Below are 22,156 nucleotides of genomic sequence, written 5' to 3'. Positions count from 1 at the left end.
GTTCACCTCATTCAAGGACTTCTTGGGAACTATTCATGACTGACATTCCGACCACCCCCCCCCCCCAAAAAAAATCCTGAAGTTAAGTGATATATTACCTCCTCCTTCCAAACCATACCAACTGCAAGATTCACACTTAAGATTTCAACAATTCAAATAATTACAGAGAATTTTGGTGCGGGTTTTCAACAGTGTCAATCAAATGTTGCTTGCAGGCCACACTGTGGTAATGTTTCCCCTCAGAGGGGTGTTATATATGTAGAACCACATCATAATATTACACATGCACATTGCACAACCAGTTTTAAAATCCAAAATGAAAGAAAAGACTATATACAATGCAATACAATACATGCTAATTTATATAGCGCTTTCACAACAGAGGCAGTCGTAACAAAGCGCTTATATGTTTAAAAGGATTTGGGGGACCAAACACGCTGTATCTCAACTTCATTAAATGTGAAGAAATGTTGCAATATTTGTTCAGATTTTAGCGAGAAACATGAAGTCCTTGATTTACTTTAGCGAGCCACGTAAAAAATATGTGGCAGAAGGTTGTATTTGGTCCTGGTGCCTTGAGACCAAAAGTTTTTCTCACAGGAATCAAATTCTAGGCCCGGGCAAATAATGTGCATCGACTTAATGTTTTAACAACAATGAGATATGAGGTGGGCGGCCTGGTAGACCAGTGCTTAACACGTCGGCTTCACAGTGCAGAGGTACCGGGTTCAATTCCAGCTCCGGCCTCCCTGTGTGGAGTTTGCATGTTCTCCCCGGGCCTGCGTGGGTTTTTTCCGGGTGCTACGGTTTCCTCCCACATTCCAAAAACATGCATGGCAGGCTGATTGGACGCTCTAAATTGTCCCTAAGTGTGAATGTGAGCGTGGATGGTTGTTCGTCTCTGTGTGCCCTGCGATTGGCTGGCAACTGATTCAGGGTGTCCCCCGCCTACTGCCCGAAGACAGCTGGCATAGCCTCCAGCCCCCCTCGCGGGATCGGAAAATGGATGGAGATATGAGGTATTGTGAACAGTTTTTGTTCCTAATCTCTACTTAAAAAATGAAGTGAAAAATGTTTGAACAAACAATTATTTAGTGGAATCTGATTTTAAAAGTATATGTGATAATATGAAGCGAACATACACTTTTTTATGGTTCCACAGCCCCAAGGGCCCTCTGAGGGACATCATAACTACGATGAGGCCTGCGACAAAATATTGACAGCAGTACAATTTCTGCTGTAACAAGAATCAAACTTTGTTACAACGTACCTGGAGGGACATAACGAATCTGTACGTGAAAATGGTAGTTCGTTGTAACCATTTTCATTTCAAATGGCCGCCAACTACAATGCACTATATAATACACTAGCTGGTTCGCGCCCTCCGGGCGGCTCATCAGCTAGTTCCTGCGGAAGGCTGGTAAAGTGGGCCTTCGGCCCACAAAAGTGTTGTTGCTTGGTTCAACTTTTTGTTCATCTTCATTGCTTATCGCGAAAATAAAGAGATGTTCAGCTCTACTAAATAACTAACAATTTCATTGCAATGCTTGTGGGTAGACAACATTTTTTCGCTAAGGTGCCCGCGCGATGGTAGTGAGCCACTGCCTGAGCGGCGCAGTGGCGGCGCGCAGCGGCGCGGTGAAGTAGGTACGTTTTGAAAAGGGACAGACGGAAGGACAGACCGCGTGCGGGACGACGCGCAATATATATACACTATACAGATTATGAACATTTATAGAAGTAAAAACATGAAGTATAAACATGTCAGTTACAAGTACGTGTATATAATAATGTATGAAGGAAGATGATTTTATTAAACATGAAACAAACACCTGTAGCGTGCCTACTTCATCTCTGAAAACATTAAGTCAGCAAATGAAAAGCGTCTTCTCCAGTTCAGGATGTTTTGCACCCCGAAGCCATTTACGGTAATCTTTCAAACTGTTGCCCTCGAAATCTGCCACGATTTTGTTGCCATTACTACGGAGCCCCTAAGGGGACATGGAAGGAAAAATAATAATAAAACTCTGGGATTTCTCGCAAAATTTATTTTTTTTTCATTTCATGTCCCCCTAGGGGCTCCGTACATTACGGATGATCTTCGAAATGAAATCTTGACTTTGCCAATTTGTAGTCGGCTGACCTTCGTCTGGGAGACTCCCTTTCAAAGGTGAGAGACAATTTCTGCTTCACAAACAGCGATATTTACCAAACATGTTTATGCAAGGTTACTGCAGCAATTGGCTTCCGACGGTTCGTTGTAACGAAGGTCTTTTCACTATGTTGTGGGAAAAATATCTAGAAGTTATAATGAAGTTTGCGTTATAAAGGTGTTCTTTGTAAGCAAAATCGGCAAATGGAAAATGAATTACCGGTACATAAATGTGAAATGTGACGGTTACAGAGATGGAACCGTTGATGAGTTACGTTCAAAATAGTTTCACCTGTACGGTATACGGTTTTGTGTCGTAACGCAAATTAAGTTTGACCCAAATAGGCTGCCGTACTACGTAAAAGCAACATGTTCAAGATTAGTTACGCTATTTCCTGTGCCTACTCTATTATTGGCTTCTGCGGCGCGGCTGTCGATTGGTGGTAGAAACGTATCGGGTGTCTCTTCGCCAAGCTAATAGTACCTGCTAACTGTATTTTAACTATAAAACGTCTCTTTGTCGTAAGGGAACGTTGTTGGTGTGTTAGCGAGACACGAGCCCAATTGGGCTAATTTGCCAGCAATTGATAGCATCTCGTGAAGCTAACAGGATGTCTCAGAGGAGAACTCTCAAACTTATTTGTGGTCTCGCCGGAGGTTCTGCCGCCCTTTTACTGGCGGCTGCAACTGCCGACTCTCGTGGCTATTTCGGAGAGCGAAGAACCGAGGCAGGCGGTCGCTGGTCCAAACTGTCCGTGCTTCAAGCCGCGCAGCCGGCGTGGACAGCGACGAGCATCACGCCAGTCCCTACTGGCCACGCGTGGGATGTCAACTGGGATAAGTAAGATCGTATCGTTGGATCCTTCATGAATGGAACCGAGTTAGCCATTTTGTAATGATCTTTGAATGTGTAGTGATTATACGAAATGTGCCAAAAAAGTTGCGGTACTCGTGCCCGGAAATACATTTGAAAACAAAACTTAAGTGTGGACTACGCAAACAATCGGAAGATCCTGGTGCTTTTTTCAGTGTGCGAGAAAATGCATCTGGCTGCTTCACAATGGACTGAGCATCCGACAGACAGTTCTTGGTTTAGGGCTACCACTCGGGCTGGGCAAAGAAATCAACCAGCGTTGTTGTGTCGACCACAAAAAAATGTATGCCTCGAAACTATAATTAATCATTTGAAACATATCTGCTATGCCATGAACAATTTTGCTTGTTTGGCTGTATGCACAATACACTTTTCCAGGAGCCGAAATATCAATTAATGCATTATGCCCATTGTTGCCAGAAAAACGGAATAATCAATACAATAATGCATTGCAAAAAAAATGTTTGTGACTGCCCTACTCCTTACTTACCTGACCATGATTTTGACCGCTGTGCCTCAGGAATGCTTTTACTTGAGAGGTGCAATAAATGTATTTCAGTACACCTCTGTAACTTGATAAGTTACCACACACAAAAGTTTTGGAAAAGGCCTTCCCTTAAAATAGATCATCGCCCAGGTTTAGTGAAGTGACATTTTGCGACCACACATTGTGGAATTTCATTCTCCTGTATTCATTTTTTGTACATGAAGTTGGACGTATATCCTGTTTCTGAATAAGGTGTGCTCTGAAAGCCACTTGAAACATGTATGCCTGTGTAAGTTAGAAAAAAATACGATGTACCCTTTATTTCAAAGGTTACGTTTGAATAACATCCTTCATTCTTAACTTCTATAAAAGTAGGTCGCGGCTTGGCAGCAGCGGCAAATTGTGGCTGACAGCAGTGAAGTTACCTGTTAAAGTAAATCTTTGTGGACAGCCACTTGTGATCTAAGGTGACCGCTGTTTTACAGGAGAGACCCTTCTACGCTGTCCAATGGGAAGAAGAAAGGGAGTACGACTGAAGATCCCAGATCAGAGCAGGACAATGGCAAACCCAAAGCTACACGCAACATCTTCCTCATCCGACATTCGCAGTATAACCTGAGTGGGAGCAGCGACAAAGAGCACATTCTCACTCCCTTGGGTCAGCTTCATGTTATTTGGGAACAAAATACATTCATGCCAAGGAGGAGAAAAAGTGATGATTCCAAGGGCCCGTGACTGACCGGGTTACTAGAAAATCCATTCATTCAGCCATTTTCGATAGCGATTGTCCGCGGTAGGAAAGCGCGTGAGCTGGAGCCTCTCCAAGCTGCCTTTGGGCGAGAGGCAGTGTATACCCTTGAGTGGTCTCCAGCTAATTGCAGGGCACATCAAGACAACTATTCAGACTCACTTTTGCATCTGTGCACAATTTCAAATGTGCATTGAACCTAATGTGTATGTTTTGGGAGAACATGCAAAGTCCACATAGGAAGGCTGCTGCCAAAATGACAATCCTGATCCTGAAAACTGGGAGGCCACCCTACAAAATATGTCAATTTGAGATTTTTATTATTATTTATTTATTTTTTTTTACAAGGCCCCAGATCCACAGCAGTATCCCCATCACTGGCCACAACAAGAGATAAATGTGCACAACCTAAAATACAATTAGTGTAAAAAAGAACGGAAAAAAGCTACGACAAATATGAATTTCATAAGAAATGATTTTCTTCATAACCGCTGCTTCACAGCAGTTAAGACGAGACAATTGGGATGGTTTTAAGGCAGTGGTTCTCAACTGTCATCATGGGACGTCTTCTTCTTCTCCCAACCCATCTGCTTAAAGTTGAGAAAAATAAAGCTTTTATGTTTCCGAATAGCCTCTGAAAAAGCATGTGCAGTGTGGGAGAGTTTCAAATGAGTTTGACGTATCAGCAAAGGCATATTGCTATCCGCTCTCCAAAGGATGAGCAGTACCAACTCCAGTCCTCGAGGGGCCGCAATCCTGGTTGCTTTAGATGTTTCCCTCCTCCAAGACACATGATTCAAATGACCGGGATCATTATGAGGCTTCTGTGGAGCTTGCTGATGAGCCGATTGAGGGCCTTTGAGGACCGGAGTTGGTGACTCCAGGTTTTCAGATAAATATACAGTATATATATATATTTTTAAATTGTACAAATGCTGGCAATTCCAGGTTCCCAACCATAAATATTTGATTTCTGTTGTCCTCCATGAAAGCAGATCTGTTCTGCCATGTTGCCAACCAATCCAGTAATGGAATCAACATGAATTTATGTTGATGAGCTGTCAATTTGAAATAATGTTCTGTTTATGGAAATTTCAACTTTTTTTCTGATTCATTGATCGATTGACACATTCATTTATTATTAAAATGATTAGTTTCAGCCCTACATGTCCTTTTTTTTACTAGCTGTCTGCAACCCACACAAATGGGTCACGCGATCCTTTTCGAGGTCCTCAGCCACCAGTTGAGAATCATTCTTCTGAGGCAGCGATTCCTCTTCATATCTAAAATATGAACTGTTACAATTAACCATATCTCAACTTGTCCTTCAAAGAAGGAAAAAACCCTGCTGGTACTCATTATAAAACCATAGAAGCTATTCCAATCACTAGCAAGGTCCAATATTTCCGAATTGAATTAATAGCATAATCAGTCACACAATTAATACCTCTTAATTTTATTTGATTGTGGTCGCCGAGTTGAAGTAGTCCTCGTATCTCCTTTGCAAATTTTTTTTGAGGAGCGCGGCATGCTTAACAAACGGTTACTCTTCCTTTTATGCCTCAAGTCGGCTTCTATGAAATTACAGCCGTAATGATGAGATGTGTATGGCTTTTCTTTCCCAGTGACGTTCCCGTGTGTCTCCTCAGGTCGAGAGCAGGCCGAGTTGACGGGTCATCGGCTGTCATCATTGGGATTGAAATACGATGTTCTGATCCACTCCAGCATGGCCAGAGCCACAGAGACGGCGCACATCATCAGCAAACACCTTCCAGGTAGCGGAGACGCGTCATGGAGCTTTCCGCACATGCTCATCAAGACCGCCTTGAGGGTTGTCTTTTGGCAAATGGGTTGTCTTTTCTTCTCGTCCTCCCGTTTCTCTTGAGTCTAGGCGTGGAGTTGCTCAGCTGCGACTTGCTTCAAGAGGGCGCCCCCATCGAGCCGGTTCCGCCCGTCACTCACTGGAAACCTGACGCTGTGGTGAGAGTGCTCCCCCTGCTCTTGAGTCTGTGGTAGCTTTGTGCGGCCTGTGTTTCTGTGCCTGTCATGTCAATTGCTTGGAAAGGCTCCAAGCCAAAGTAGGCCAAAGCGTCGGTAGTCCTACACTGTAGTATAAACAGGTACAGTTCCAAAATGGCGATGGTTAATACCTCCATGTTGTTCCTTAGGCCATTTTATTGAATTGACAGCTGGCTTTAGAATTCAGTTGACTGGCTGATTTTCTGCTAATTTTACAACAAAGCTTTACTCGTTATCATGAGATGCTTATCTGTACAGGCAGCGTGTTTGTCAGACACATTGTGATGGTCCTCATAACTTTATAATAAGACAAAAACCAACAAATGATAGAGCAGGACCGTCAGCGTTACATTGTTACTGGGGTTGTTGAAATAAAGGTTTGTAATGCTGCCTTATACAGAACTGCCAGACCCTCTCGGATGTTGTTACATTCAGCGGGGTCCTCAATTTACCACAGAGTTGTGTTCCACTGATGCCTGCGTTACTCATTTTTTTTAATGCACGATAGAGCATACAGCAGTCGAGAAAACCCGCTCCTCTTAAAACAAAAGCTCCTCGAACATCCTTGACAACAGGCAGCACTTGGCTGCCATGTCCATCGACTGGCCGTGCAAAGAACACTTTTGCCACGCTGACCTCACTGCGGCTTTCATCTTTGCCCTCCTCCAGCAGTACCACGAAGACGGCGCGCGTATCGAGGCAGCCTTCCGCCGCTACATCCACCGGGCAGACCCAAAGCAGAAAGAGGACAGCTACGAGATCATCGTGTGTCATGCCAATGTCATCCGCTATTTTGTCTGCAGGTTTGTCTCATCTGCCCAGCTCATCGAATGTGACTGAGGCGTGACCGCTTTGATGTATGAGTAATACAAGTATGATTAGAATCTTTTCAGGTTATTCTGCCAAATAAAGGTTTTCTATGCAGACACTAGTAAATACCTGATTGGCATGTCCTAGCACTTTTTGTACTGAAGTTGCTGTCTTCCAGTGTCAGCCTACCAACTGTTAGCGTGTTAGCTTTTAAGCTAATCTCCTTTAATTAAGCCCGAACACAGGGCAAGATGAATAGTGGGTCAAGATGCCTTAGCGCTTTCTCTACTCAGATTGCCATTTTACACAGTGCAGTAGTATGATGCCAAGATGAAATGAGATGATGTTTCTTGGTAAAAGGTTTCATCCTCTGTTCTCAGGGCCCTGCAGTTCCCACCTGAGGGTTGGTTACGCATGGGTTTGCACAACGGCAGCATCACATGGCTCACCATTCGCCCAAGTGGCCGGGTGGCCCTCCGAACTCTCGGAGACGCAGGATTCATGCCCCCGGACAAACTTACACGAACCTAATCGGGTGCACTTCAGGGACTGGAGTTGGGATGACGAGCTGCTTACAGTTTTAAAAAAGCTCAGTTTTCTCCTTAAGTGTCTTTCCTCTGATGTCCAAATGTTTGTTGTTAAATGGGCGCCGTTGTATGTGATTGAGGTGGGTGGTAGTAACGCCAGCAAAATGTTATTCATGTTTTTTTTATACAAGATCAGTTCCACGCCAAAACGTTTGCTGTGAGCATTGGAATTGAATAGGGTTATTTTATTGTCACTGTAAGCAAGGGCAAACAATAGTTAATGGTGCAACCCTCTTGATGTTTAAAAAAAGACATAAGGAGCTACATTTATAAATATTCAATTTAAATGTTGTATTTCGAAGCTCAAACACAACCGTACAATTTGTACAGTAAATGTATACCAAAGTTTGAGCAGTCTTGTTTTGTAATGTTAGGTATGTCACACGAGCCTCCAAAGTGGACCTCGGGAGACGAGGCTGACGTGTTGTAAACTTAATTGTACTATTTCGAGGTGTTATGTTACTGCACTTTTTTTTTTCTTTTCCAATAAAGATGATGGGGGACTTAGGTAAAACCTGTTTCCAATTCCTTGTTTTATGGCACACTGCGGGAGAACGCCTTTTGCCACCCCCAAAAACAACCAGCATACTGACACAAACACAAGTTGCACTGAACCTCTCACTAAGGTGATTAGTTGCTTGCTTCAAGTGCATGTTTAGGCTTTGCAAGAGACTTTGCGAGAGGCTAATAAACATGTGAAAACATTATTGACAATTGCTAACATGCACCAATAATTAAAAAATAAAATACCTACCCTACTTTAATCGTCTGTCCAATGGAATTTCAATTGAACGAAAAAATACCTCAACGAAGTACTATATAGGCAGTATATGTAACTACACATTCTTTTGTGACCCGAAGATCTTTGTGCAATAATCGCAAGACTTGTATGTGTTGTTTCAGCAGAATGTTAGTCTATTGATTTAGATAAAGAACATATATCATTTTATGCAAAATTCCAGGTTATTCCGATGGGGGTCTTTTTTTTTCTTGCAAGAGCAAACAGTCCGGGCTATTTACCAGCACCATCATAGCAGCTTACCTGCAAGCCATACAAGGACAAGTGCTATAGAAAATAAATGGATGGATGAATAATGTGATACATTAAAACGACATCTCAGGAAAACATTGAAACAGCAACAATCCTATTAAGTCAACAGAAAGGTAGTGGGCTTAGCACCACTCCACTGATGCGTATCATTAGTGCGTTTGTGTGCTGCATGATGAAGACAATGATGGAAGACGTTTGTCACTGACCAATTTGTGACATATTGAAAGGATCGTTGAAGTAAAGTCGGAGTGATGTTTTATTGTCTACTTGAAAGCAAACACATCCTTGACATACAGGAAGAGAGTTCAAAAAGCACAAGAAGCAGTTTTAAGTGTTGAGGGGCACTTTTGCAAAGCTCCACAGTCAGAAACATTCAAAGAGCAAAATATGTCCTCTTCCGACCTGAGAGCACAAGCATGATGACAATCTCCTCAGCAAAGTTGTTTGTGCTCTCTGAGAAAGGTTGAGTTCACCAAGAATTACATTCAGAACAAATCAAGTGTAAGTGGATTTTTCTTTTTTTTTCATATCAAAACGGTCTTTTTTTCCACCATTCAATATCTTTACACTTTCCTCCATTTATATTGGATGGAAATATCTGCAATGTTTACGTATTAGCCAGCGATTCCTATTCAAATCTAAAAAACAAAATGTCACAGTTACCAGATCTCAACTTGTCCTTAATAGTTTTCTTCTGCTCTATAATTGCAATAACACCTGACTTCTGTCTGTGCGTGTTAAGTCTGTCAGAATGGAAGCTGCTTGAGACTTAATCATGAGAATAGTCCACAAAGGCTGCAAAAATGAAAAGTCAAGACGTCCTGGATCCACTGAGAAAAGATAAAAACAAATCAATTTATTGAACAAAATAAAAGCATGGAAGATTCATTCTGTTTTCCTGGGTTTGCTGTAATGCTACAGCCAGTAAAGTTTTCCAGATGTGAGCTAGATAATGTGCCCAAACTGACAGAACAAATCTATCACTTCAGAAAATTAAGGCAAGTACTGAACTGAGGAAAATGCAGGAAATGGCAGTTGGTTTAACATCTTTGATAATAAAAAACAACATTTTTGTGCTACTGACCAACATACTTTTTTTTTCTTTAGTGCTGACAACCCCACACTAAGAATGCTTTTTTTGTGAACGACCTCGGGGAGTGTGGCTTGTATTCACAATATCCAAAAACATTGACCTGGGCTATGATACAGGTGCTGCACACTTGTCACAGATAACATCACCATCCAACTACACGGTCTGCACCGATAAAGTACAAACATCACTGAGGTTTCTTTTTTGAAAATTTTAAAATCCTTTTTTAAAAAATATCGTGTGGGCTGCAGTTCAATGATGTAAGTCTTCCACGCTATTCCAGTCTTTATGGTTGTTAGGAGAGGCTGAGGATGACGTGGCGCGGGAGTTAGACCCTTCAAATCGACGCTTCGTTCAAGCGCTTGAGGCGAATGCGTTGGATGTAGCTCACGTTGGCGGGGCTGTAGCGGCTGGGGCTGAAATCAGGTGAGGCGACCTGGCGAGCGGGACTGAAGCGACCGGAGGGAGACATGAGGACGCCGGAGGGAGAGCCGGGAGTCTGATGCTGCATCCTGAGTCGCGGTTTCACCACTGCAGGGCTCGGCCAACTGGACACATTGGAGTCAACAGTAAATATGAGTACAATATATTTGTTCTTTTTAGTATTCAGGCATAGTGTAGGCAAGTGCCACCCAGTATACCGGTAAAGTCATCACCACATGTGGACAGGCTAACAGAACGCATGAGTGCCATGATTGGATATAAAAGTAGCTTCCCTGAAAAGTCACTTACAAGCCAAGACTTTGTGAACAACTGTGAAAAAATAGTTGAACTGTAACCTGAAAGTTAGCAAAGCCCATCTTACTTCAGTAAAGCACGCACTAACCTGTTCATTTCTGAGGAAGAGTAGGACTTCATTGTGCTCATCCACTTGTGAATGCTGGGATATTTTTGGACATCCACCTCAACACCCCCGATTGCTGACAACACATCTCTGTCCAACTTGGTAGGTGAATCTCTGTGAAAACATCAAACAATATGGCTGACCTCACATATGTGCCTGTGGCGTCTCAATCTTCAGTAAACAAGACCCAAACGAAAGGGGGAAATACAGTGATACCATGACTTATGGATGCCCCCGCCACTACACCCTGCTTTCAGAAGCTCAAGGGGATCACATCAGGAATACGCGTTCTGAAAATGTGGATATCATCAAGATGGCAGTGAAAAATCCCAGAAGAATCGAGGTAAGTCGGTTTGTCATACAAGTGATTTGAGTTATAAGAGTGTTTACGGAATGATTTCAACTTGTAAGTCAAGGCACCACTGTATTGTCCCTTTTACAAACAAAAGATTTGTAATCACGTCAAACTTGATCTTTGCAGAGAAAACGGTGATACAATATCATACATGAGCTTTCGGGGTTCATTTCGGGATTGCTGTACCTATGAGCTTCAGAGAAGGCAAGGTCAAACAGTCGTTTGAGAAGTGTTCCTTAAAGGACTTTTTTCTTTTTTTTTTAATCCAGCACTCGAATACTCATACTTATCCATCCATCCACAAAAACTAATCAAAAATAATCTAAAAACAAGGCTGCTTCACAAAAAAACTATTAAAAACTAAGAAACTGGCTCTGAAACCTTTGAAAACTAACTGAATTTAAAAAAAAGTCTAAAGAAATAAAACTACAGTGAAATTCCTCTACAACAAAATCATGTTTGCAGCAAGAATTTTTTCACAACAGGGTTTTTTTCACTGTAGCAAATTTTATCTCAGATGTAAACACACTCACGCACGCACACACACACACACAAACGTTTGTGTACACGCACACGTAAACGTAAATGTACTCTTTTTTATTCCAATAGTGCATAAGTATGAGCATACACTTAATTGACACGTCACATAGTCAGTGTGAAAGTAAAAAAGGCAAAGAAATTGCTAAATTTACGATCAGCATTCACTTTCACTTACATCAATTTCTTGGATAATGTCTTATTTTGTTTCCTCCGTCTTTCATTTTGATCACTTTTACCCTCTTTTTCAGCATCAGAGCTCTTGTCTTAGCTGCTTGACATCCAAAGGTCCGTTTTGTAGCAATTTTAGAAATGCAACGTTCTTGCTGCGTCTGAAACTAACAATAACAAATACTTCCTGGACTACTGCATGTGTAAACCAATGTTGTGGTTGCTGTTGCCATTTCCGAACAAAGCACTAGAGGTCGCCGTTTGATTAGACTTCGTTGTTGTGAATCTCGTCGCGAGGCAAGAGCAGAGAAAAAGATTTAGTATCATGCAACAGGGTTTTTTCATCGTATAGGGGCTGGAAAGTCGGAATGATGTTCCTGAATGAAGATTTTTTTTCACATTAGGGGGAATTTTTGCCCATATAGGTGTCGTTGTAGAGGAGTTTCACTGTATAATAAAAAATCCAAAATGACCATAACCCTGCTACTCACCCATCAATAAAGAGTCCTCTTCGACCGCGAGGTGGGGTCCTCGGGAGGAACTCATGGGAATGATCCAAAGACTTATAAGAGGATGCTGATGAGCCCGAGCTGCTCAGGTCTCTACCACCATGATCCCACGATTTGGACCGAGCGCACAAGTTGCGCACCACCGAAGCCGCTCCCCTTGTCCTGCTCATCATTTCCAAAGCGTCCTCTTCTGCCTCGAAGAACTCTTCAGAGACGCCGCTGGCGCACTGTTCCTCCGTGTCCCCTCCCTTCAAGGCTTCGTTGTTCTGGGCGCCGGGGCCAATCGACAGCCGCTTCAGCCCGCAACTCAGGTCTGTGCTAACTGAGGAGCCGTAGGAGTCGAAGGTCTCTCTGTGTCGGTGCCCGCTACTGCTCCTTCTCTCCCTGTATCTGTCGGGACTCTCCGGCGGTTCTTGCAGCGACATGCGCTCAAACTCCACTGAGAGGTTGGAGACGGGTGAGAGCAAGCTTGAGGCGGACGGGGAGTTCCGAGGAGAAATGTTATCTCCGTTGGAAATGCCATCTCTTGAGGAGGAGCACACCCCATTTTTGCAGACGCCGGCGGGTGACAGCAGGTCCTGCTCGGCTGCGGTCTCGATCAGGTCGCCCCCCCGATACTTTAATCCCATCGGCATGATGTGGAAGTCGTGACCTCCCACTGCGCCCTTCAGGTTGTCAATGGATGCGGCGGAGGAGGAAATACAGGTCAGTGCTGCATTCTGCCTATTCTTCATCTCCTCAAGGCTGATGTCCTCGCCCTCATCCAAGAAGGCACCGACAGAAATGGAGTTGCAGAACTTCTTCGGCTTGCCTGCAACCAGTGATGTTGGTTTAAAGGCAGAATGTGCCAAAGTTCAGCGCTTGTTCTCTAGCGTTTTAATTAGCTTCATTTTAACATGGTGAAGAAGTAAACAGAAGGATCGGTTCCAGGTGTTAGCAATGACATACAGTACATTTGGGTTCTATTCCATGGAGACAGAGAACTTCAAATTTCTCTTCAATTGGTTGGACAATTTAGTCCAGTATAATAACTGCATATGTAACAACTACTGGTACTGAAAAATAGTGCTGTGCGAGATGGAAAACTATTCACGATATAGACCATTTTTATCACGATATACCACAATATTCACAATATTTTCAGTTCTATTAAAAGAAATTACACTGGTCTATGTCAAAAGTAAATAAATAAATAGGGTTAACATGCATGCTAGGTTAAATGAATGCTCTAAATTGTCCCTGAGTGTGATGGAGAGCGTGAAAGCTGGTTTGTTTATGTGTGCCCAGTTGGCAACAAGTTCAGGGTTTGACCTGCCCAAAAACAGTTGGAATAGGCTCCAGCATGCCCGCGACCCTTGAGAGGGTAAGAACGGATGGATGGATAATAGGTAAATTATACCTGGGGAAGGAGTTTTAAATCTGTTGCTGGTCTCATTCTCCCCCTCTTCACAAGTTCGTGAAAAGAAATCCCTCTTACTCAGATACTCTTCCAACTTGTGAAGTCCCTTGGTTGATGACAGATCTACAAAACTATCAAGAAAGTCCCAATATTCCGCCCAGGGATGACCCATCTCGTGAGCCAAATCTCTGTAGGGAGAATATAAATCAGAGATTGTTATTAGACATATGTGAAAGTGGGGCGAAGTGCACACGTGCACCAAGGGTAGATTTGTTTTGATTCTATTCCAGAACTACTCGAGCAAATATTCAAATTGCAGGCCAATCACAATAGTCAAATGATATTAACCCTTTCAGGGACAGCGGTTACGACAGTTCAAGTAACAAGGTGCATGAAATCATATTGAGCCACACCATTTTTTTTTTGATAAACGACAACTAAACAACTCCTATTACACACAGTGTAGTTCTATAAATACTGGTGCCTTGCCTGCCAACCCGCTCGGCACCGCGGTCAGGATCCGACTTAAGAATGTTCTGGAAATGTTCTGCTCGATTCCTCGGCGGCGTCTTCCAGGAACGGCGAAAATCACCCGCCTAAAGTGGCCGATTATAGTTTGTTAAAATACCAATGGTCCAAATATTATACATGATACTCCATTTGATCATTTTGGCCAAATAAAGCAAGTGGATGCAGATAAGAAGTGAATTTAGTGCTTACTTTAGAGGGACTCAGTGGACCAGCAAAGGCTGTGACAGTCATCAGAGGGTCCAGCGGGCTTTTTGCATGTCGCTGGATCAGCGAGAGACTTTCTGAGGCTTCAGGCGACCACGGAGCACCAATGATGGGCTGAGAGGTGTTGTCGGCTGCCCTGAGCAAGGGGATGTAGCAGCGGTCTGTGAATAAGCAGAAAGATAGAGTCGCACAGAAGAATCCTCCAAGATTTCTTTGTTAATATTCAGATTATGGAGTGACATGAACAGAGACAAATCCGTAAAGATGTGCCGCGACATAAATGTGTGAACAAAGGATGTTATTTTTGTATGCCGTATTGTGCAAAAGTATTCGACTGGAAAATAATTTGTGCGGTGTTTCCTATAGAAAATGTAATTTAAAAAAAAAAGAAAAATTGAGTCATACATAATTTAATTATATCTCCTCTAGCCTTTGGTTGACGTCCTTTACTCAAGGAAGCGCATTGACGATTGGGCGACAAGTTTCAGTTAAAAAAAAAAATCCACAGGTAAACTCCTATTTATTTATTTTTAAATTTTGAGTGGTTCTTTAACCCTGGAGAACCCACGGGGTCAAATTTGGCCCCTATAAATTCTACTACTCAAATGTTACCCTTAAATCCCAAAGGGTCAAATTTGGCCCTAATCCTAAATTAGGATTAAAGCATTAAATATTTGAAGAAAAAAAACATTTTGGTGTTCGGTAAACGTATAGCAGTCATTTAATGTCCATCCATTTTCTGAACCGCTTAATCCTCACCAGGGTCGCGGGGGGTGCTGGAGCCTATCCCAGCCGTCTTCGGGCAGTAGGCGGGGGACACCCTGGATCAGTTGCCAGCCAATCGCAGGGCACACAGAGATGAACAACCATCCACGCTCACATTCACACCTAGGGACAATTTAGAGCCTCCAATTTTCCAAAGAAGATATAAGGGTTCTTGGGTTCTCCAGGGTTAAGTGGATGCACCAAAATACGCAAATGGAGTACTATTCGCAAGAAGACCAGTGTGGGCAGCAGAATCGGTCGCATGCTTCAGTAATCAAGTTCATTTTCCTGAATTATACTTTTTTTTTGGGGGGGGGGGGGGGGGGTTACAGCCACAAAAGGTTCCTCATTCCATATTTTTCTTTCAAAAAAAAATCCACAATGATGGCAGACATACAGGCTGTGGCGTATTGACAAACCATGCTACGGTCTTAAATTAATTTTTGTCTTTGGAAATTGCCATTTCTACTTCAATATGTGCAAACACATTGGTCTTATTGAACCAGGCTTCTAAACACACACACACACACACAAGGTGTTGTTGGCATGGGCATTTCATTGTTAAATAAATTGGTGGCAATCTGTTGGTTCTTACCCTCCAAATAGTCACTTATTTTCTGTCTCACTTCTTGGGTTGTGTTCTTTCTGCTACAAATAATCTAAGAAAAGGGGGAAGAGAGTCAACTGATAAAACAGACAGCTGTCACAATACATCTGTATGTGGAGGGAGAAATTATGGCGAGCTAGCCATCAGGTCAGAACTTCACAAACTCACACAAATGATACCCGAGGGTGCACCACGATGGAACTCATTTGCTTCCGTTTAGTACATGGATATGCATTCTTGATAAACTTCAGTGCCCCCCCCCCCCTGCCCTTAAATCATACATGCAACATGCTCTAATGGCGGTACAATATTTTTGTTGATGCATCTGTGACAGTAATTACAGCCTAAAGTTGACTTGATTAGAATGCAACTAGATGGGTACACTTAACCCTTGAGTTCTTCAAATGAAAAAAACCCTAAGTTACGCATTTTACAATTTTTGTAATGATGTATTTTGTGTTATACAAACATTCTTTTTTTTCAAACACTCAACATGTTCAGAGGCATCTGTGCTATCCATACATAAATAGTTTTTATTAATTCTTTGGGATTTTTTATTCTTTATTTTTTGCAAAAGGAAAAAAAAATTGTGTCTGGAGGTCCCAACCAAGCCCTACTAACAATCCCGACCGGACGTGTTCATGTAAAATGCATTGGTTTGAAGCCTCCTGCAAAAAGGCAAACTCATTTGCGATCCACTGGCGCCACCTAAAAGTTGCACAATTGGAATGACCTCAACCCAACAATATGGCATGCATACGTCTGTCCAAGCGAAAACAAAGCGATTGACGTAAAAATCGCGTGAAATGCATGTTTACACATTAGGTTTCCGATGCATTCAAAAATATGAATTATAATGGGTCTCTACGGTGCAAAATATGTAGATTGTGAAGATTACGGAATCAAAACCTTTTTTATTATTGCTGCAATGCCTGAGAATCATCAGCCGGTGATGTCATGAAATTTAGGCCATTTTAGAACCCCCCATACGTTTCAGCTCTCTCGTGTTTTTCCGAATGCCTTTGCCTTTGATTCAAAGACATCATTTTACATTTATCGCAAGCGGTGGACTACGAGGGTTAAGCAAGTTTCACCCATTCCTCTTTTAAGCAGCTCTTAAGCTCTATCAGGTTGGAAGTTGAGCATCGGTGCATAGCCATTTTCACACCTCGCCATAGGTGTTCCCTCAGATTCCGGGCTAGGCTCTGACTGGGCCACAAGCACATTAACAGCATTTTCCCAAAGCCACAACTTTGATATCATAATTGAGTGTTTAGGGTCAATGCCATCTTCTCTGAGGACCTCTGCTTTTGAGGTTGTTAACGATTTTCAATTATAAAATCCATCTTATTATGTTAATATTTTGCTAGCCTTTTGAAAGATTGATTTAAGACATTTTAATGGCAATTATGACCTTGGCAACCAGTTCAGGGTGTCCCTCGCCTACTGCCTGAAGACAGTTGGGATGGGCTCCAGCAACCCACGTGAGGATAAAGCAGATTTGAAAATGGATGAATTCAACGCCTTTTAAGACATTTTAAGGATCCGCAGAAGCCCTGTGTTTGTCTACCTATTCTGTTGACCTCTTACAAAAAAAAGCAGGGGACCTAAATCAAACCATACATCACAAGGCTTGTGGTTGTCACTGTTCTTGCAGTTCTTGTCTGTGTCAGGATGCGAGCACAGCACGTTGACCACGTCTGGACATCCGAACTTGCAGGCAAAGTGGAGTGGTGTTTCAAAACCCTGACACATAAACAGCAAAATAGAGTGTGAACACAGAATAGAAAAATGCTTTGAGTTAACTTTTTTTTCTGGGGGTCTGCTAAGAAAAAAAAACCTACCGCCTTATCTGGAGTGTTGAGGTAAAGATCGACAATGTAACGGATGCGCTTCTGCAGCATGTCTTCCTGGTCATCTGGGTACATGAGGCGCATAAACTCTGGGTTCTCTAAAGTATCCAGCAGAAGTTGGGCGATGCCTGCTTGATTCTCCTTGGCCGCCACGTGCATGACGTTGTACCTGCAGCCCTCCTGAGCACACAATGGAATCGAACAGTAAGCACATGCGCTGCTACATGATTTGTAGCAAACCCCAAAATTCATGGAATGTTGCGAACAGAAAATGAAGTGTTTCATATGTGCGTCAGCGCGGAGCACCGATGCGGTTGTGGAACTGGGAGTCGCCGCTTGGAATTGTAGCAGATTTACATGGGACAGGAGAAGAGAGCCAACCTCTTTTTCATTAATGGATGCTACAGCTTCTTGTGCTTTCAAGCTTAGCTTGTAGCAGACGTGCGCACATTGCAGCATGACGTCTTTGATCCACTGGTGAAATGGACACTTTTGATTCGCTTTCATCTGTAACTGCTCCACACAACAAAGCGTATGCAGGAAAGTGGTTAAGATTGCACGATTGTCTGTGTCTAATGTGTTGTCTTGTATTATTTTGTCATTTTATGTTAACTTTTCTTTTGATGGCGGCGCGGGCACCCGCAGCGGCTCCTCTTGTGTGTTGTGAGAGGGAAGAAATTTCGTCTCTGCTGCACATACAGCACATTTGACAATAAAGTTGTACTTGATACTTTATCTTCACCTGCACAATAGTGGGGTTATCCCCGGAGCCAATGAGATAGCGTGGGTTGCTCCAGACAATGTCAAAGAAGGCCCCCTCATCTCCCTTTTCCACAGCTTTTCTCAGTTTGGCTGTCAGATCCTGGGTGCGTGGGCTCTTAAAACTGTTGGCCCGTTCCCTGTTAGTGGTATCCACCTCCATGATGTCTAGTGTGTTGAGGAAAACAACATAGTAAAGGGGTTAGCACTCCTCTCAAAAACAGCAATTTTGCTGCTAAATGAATCTGCTTATATTGAGTGGTTTGAAAGGCGCTTATAAATAAAATGTATTATTATTATTATTATATAGACTAATGAGTTGCCTTTAGGAAAACTATTTCTATTGTTAACATGAACAGATTTCCAATCTCAGCAGCATATATGTTCAGCAAACAAGACGATGATAATGGTATTTGGAAACTTCCGATATACACTTTGGTTTGATTTGCACTGACTGCAAAGCATTCAGCTCAAGACTATTTTGCATACTGTACCTTTACTGGCGATTTGGCCTGGTTTAACAGGAGACACGCACGCCATCGATTTGTTGGGAGAGGGGAAATAGTCGCACATCCCTTTGGCGAACTTCTCGGCATCCTCACGGTTGGAAAAGGGTTTAAAACGTGCTCCCTTCATGCCCTTTACAGCTTGAAGGGCATCTTTCTTATCTGTATACACATATGCTCTTTCTATGGAAAAAACAAACATCATAAGGATTTGTTTGTTGCCGTATGTAATACATATGAAGTTATTGTCTTGCAATAACTTGCAGCGTCCTCAAACTCAAACTGCCTACCCTGAGAGAAAACAAATAAACAAAAAAACCTTGTAATGTTAGCACAAGACGAATATTGACCCAGACATTTTATGGTAAAGCTTTAGCAGCACTAATACTAATGTTTCAAGTGAGACCACATCAATGCTTGGAAGCACATGCCGGTAACTTACAACCAAGTTTGCGTTGCACAGAGATAGGACAACAATGTAGGTAAACATGAATAACCAGACAAGCATTGAGACTAGCTCTAAATGGAACTGGAAGTACAGATTAAAGATACATGTGTTAGTACTGCAACAAGGAAGTGTCCTGATGGGAAGATACAGACGACGCAGATGAAAAATGTATGGCAAAGAAAATATAGTTAAAGTTAGATACTAATATGGCACACGTTGGGATGGTCTCCTAAAAAAAACTAATAAATCAATGCTTCTTACCATTTCGAGACAAAATGTCCTCCCACGACGGACAAACCCCATAGTAAAAGGCTGGGGACACTTGTGCTATTTTGGAAGGAGTTTTCGTTTTGGCTTGAGAGTTAGAGATCTCCTCTTCCTCTGGCGGGTTGAGCCCCACACCATAGCCAAAGTCCAGTTCCTCATTTGGGCTGCAGCTCGTTGCAACAGTTGATTTGGCACACAGTAAAGGTTTGTCATGATTAGCTGTTGAGGCCACGCCATCTGAATCCCTTGCAGGGGAACCACTGTCCCTTTCAGTGATATCACCCTCTGATCCAACAAGCATCCGCGCCAATTTCTTTTCAAAGATAGATCGGGTAGAGGCCGTGATAGCGACACACTTCAGGTCAGCCCGGGCAAACTCTTCACGCAGTTCATCAGCAGTTAGGCCTTTCAGCCTGGTTAAAACTGCCTCCATTCTTCAGCTCCCTGGAAAACACCAGAATGACTAAACTAAAGACAGCACCTATTCATAAAAGCAATTATTAAGTTGAAACTGTCACAGATAATTTGTACTTTCCACAAAATGATCACACACTAGTATTCCAGAAAAATCAGACGAGAGGTGGAACTCCAGTTCGCAAAAACACGCATCGCTCTGAAATGAGTAATGATTCCTAAAGGGTTGATGATTGGATTACAACTGTCTACAGCAGCATGCAAGCAACAAATATGCACCTGCCATCCAATTTAGCTACATGGACATCAGGGAATTTATACTTGTGATTTGCAATGCATCCTGTCATCAATTGCACAGAAGGCATAATCAGAGATATTTGAAAGCCATTTGGTAACTTTGACAACAGTGTCTGAGAATGCTGGTGTCATTTAATCTCCAAACATATGCGTTAGTACCACAGCAATTGCCAGCAAATGGCGAATTCAATTTATGTCATGAGAATATTGATCTTTTTATTGTAGGGGCAAACATCTTAATCCTTTCTTTTTTCAACAGTCAAATAGTTCAGCTGTGCACTGCCAAATTTGTCACACATCTGTTTTCTTTCCTTAATTTATATCACTCATTGGGAGAGATGTTAAGACACTTGTAACCCTGTTGATTTATTCAATCGATCACCAATCAAAAAAAACAACCACGGCTACGTCGGAGCTATCCTGCACTAGCACATTTGCAATCATATCAATGATGCTGGACAGCCGGGGAGTGAGCATGGCTAGCACGGTAGAATGGGCTGTGATGAAAGCCCAAAAAGGAGAAACGTATGCAATTTGGGCAAAGCCTATCAAGACGTGCAACAAACAATATTATACATAAATATACATTTGTTTAAACATACGGATCGAATAGTCTATTCATCGCATGCTGTCACACCCAACTGTCATCGGTGGGCTCTCAGGCTGCAACGCACAAATTCGATACGTCTTCGGCGTGATGCCGATAAAATAAACAAAAGTGCATCTGATGACATCTTGTAACAAATGAGTGCTCATACTCACAGAGCAACATGTTTTGTATTTTACGGTGAGCTTTGGGAGGTCCTTGTTAGTTTTATATAGATAAAGTGGTGGACAGACAAAGCTCAGGACCGACTGATAGTCTCGTCTCATTGTTTACAACGTTTTGTGCGCATGCTCAGTTTCAAGGGTGCGAATGTTACATTCACCATCAGTGGGATATTTCCGTTTTCAACGAGGACAAAATACGCCATGTACATTCAGACGACAATGAGGATAAATTCCCACATTGTCCACTGTAATCATCTGTGGTATTTGGCGGTCATAACGGCGGATCAATTTTTTTGCATTTACTGAAATGCCATTTTTCATTTCGGTAGTACTCTCTTCCTCGTGATCTTTAGATTTATTTCTGCAACACGGTGAATACACTGAACTTGATTTGTACGTAGCGTGGAAGTTTATCCCACCTCTCCTAGATTTTACTAGTACTACAGGCAATTTGATTTAAAAAACTGTTAGCCGCTACAAGCAACAGTATTTAAAAAGCAGTTAACGTCAACGTTCCTAAGTTGAAAAGCAAGACAGGGATGGTCCTGATATTTGTCAAAACATACCAACATATTGTAAACATCTGCCTCCTGACACTGAAAGCCACAAAAGACTTAAACCCTAAGTTTAAGTTTTGAATGTACTGTGAGGCAGTTGTGCTGACGTTAGTCTCGGTACGACCTAACATTCTTATCGTCCACGTCTATCAACGTATGTTATAGTGCCTCTTAAGTTCTACAAAAAAGAAACGTATATGGAAAGTTTGTGTGACAGTGCCATAAAAAAGCCCACCTCCTTCTCCTGCTGATACTGCTGCGCTACCAGATGGTTTCAAAATACAACCACCGAGGACCCAGTGTCGCTCGACATAGTGCCTGAACAAAAATAATCACGTCGGCGAAAGCAGAGCAAATTTGGGTAACGGCAAAGGGAAAGTGTGTGATTTTATAACACGTTAAACAAAAATAATTCATCAGTTTTAATCATAGAAAAACACAAGGAAACCTTCAAAATAATCACAACGCATTAGTATTTTTGTTGTGTATTTTAAGCCATTCCCTTTTAAATACCCAAGTGTACAGTAGTGCAGGAACATTTAAA

The 22,156-nt window shown here is 42.4% G+C and overlaps 2 protein-coding genes across 6 annotated transcripts; one reads left to right on the top strand and one right to left on the bottom strand.

The window, feature by feature from the left end:
* Positions 1-2,489: 2,489 nt before the first annotated feature.
* pgam5 (PGAM family member 5, serine/threonine protein phosphatase, mitochondrial) lies at positions 2,490-8,191 on the top strand. 2 transcript variants are annotated; one of them, XM_052067041.1, is made up of 6 exons: positions 2,490-2,993; positions 3,999-4,171; positions 5,911-6,036; positions 6,153-6,241; positions 6,953-7,083; positions 7,471-8,191. In XM_052067041.1, the coding sequence occupies exons 1-6, from the start codon at positions 2,764-2,766 to the stop codon at positions 7,619-7,621; spliced, it is 900 nt and encodes a 299-aa protein (XP_051923001.1). In that variant the 5' UTR covers positions 2,490-2,763; the 3' UTR covers positions 7,622-8,191. The 2 variants fall into 2 exon arrangements, with proteins under 2 accessions (XP_051923001.1, XP_051923000.1); XM_052067040.1 differs by having other exon boundaries at positions 2,494-2,993; positions 6,950-7,083.
* Positions 8,192-8,966: 775 nt separating this feature from the next.
* ankle2 (ankyrin repeat and LEM domain containing 2) lies at positions 8,967-21,996 on the bottom strand. 4 transcript variants are annotated; one of them, XM_052066969.1, is made up of 13 exons: positions 21,848-21,996; positions 19,568-20,017; positions 18,847-19,041; positions 18,336-18,520; positions 17,585-17,773; positions 17,364-17,486; positions 15,729-15,792; positions 14,354-14,529; positions 14,123-14,229; positions 13,634-13,821; positions 12,217-13,045; positions 10,645-10,776; positions 8,967-10,366 (listed from the first exon to the last, which is right to left on the bottom strand). In XM_052066969.1, exons 2-13 carry the CDS (start codon positions 20,004-20,006, stop codon positions 10,156-10,158), a joined length of 2,838 nt encoding a protein of 945 aa, XP_051922929.1. In that variant the 5' UTR covers positions 20,007-20,017; positions 21,848-21,996; the 3' UTR covers positions 8,967-10,155. The 4 variants fall into 4 exon arrangements, with proteins under 4 accessions (XP_051922929.1, XP_051922930.1, XP_051922928.1 ...); XM_052066970.1 differs by having other exon boundaries at positions 19,568-20,013; positions 21,806-21,904; XM_052066968.1 differs by lacking the exon at positions 21,848-21,996 and adding an exon at positions 21,047-21,197.
* Positions 21,997-22,156: the final 160 nt, after the last annotated feature.

This window comes from Hippocampus zosterae, chromosome 6 (assembly GCF_025434085.1).
Source record: "Hippocampus zosterae strain Florida chromosome 6, ASM2543408v3, whole genome shotgun sequence".
Classification (NCBI taxonomy): Eukaryota; Metazoa; Chordata; class Actinopteri; order Syngnathiformes; family Syngnathidae; genus Hippocampus; species Hippocampus zosterae.
The sequence above is the reverse complement of the archived record's forward strand: the minus strand, read 5'-3'. Positions and strand labels throughout refer to the sequence as shown.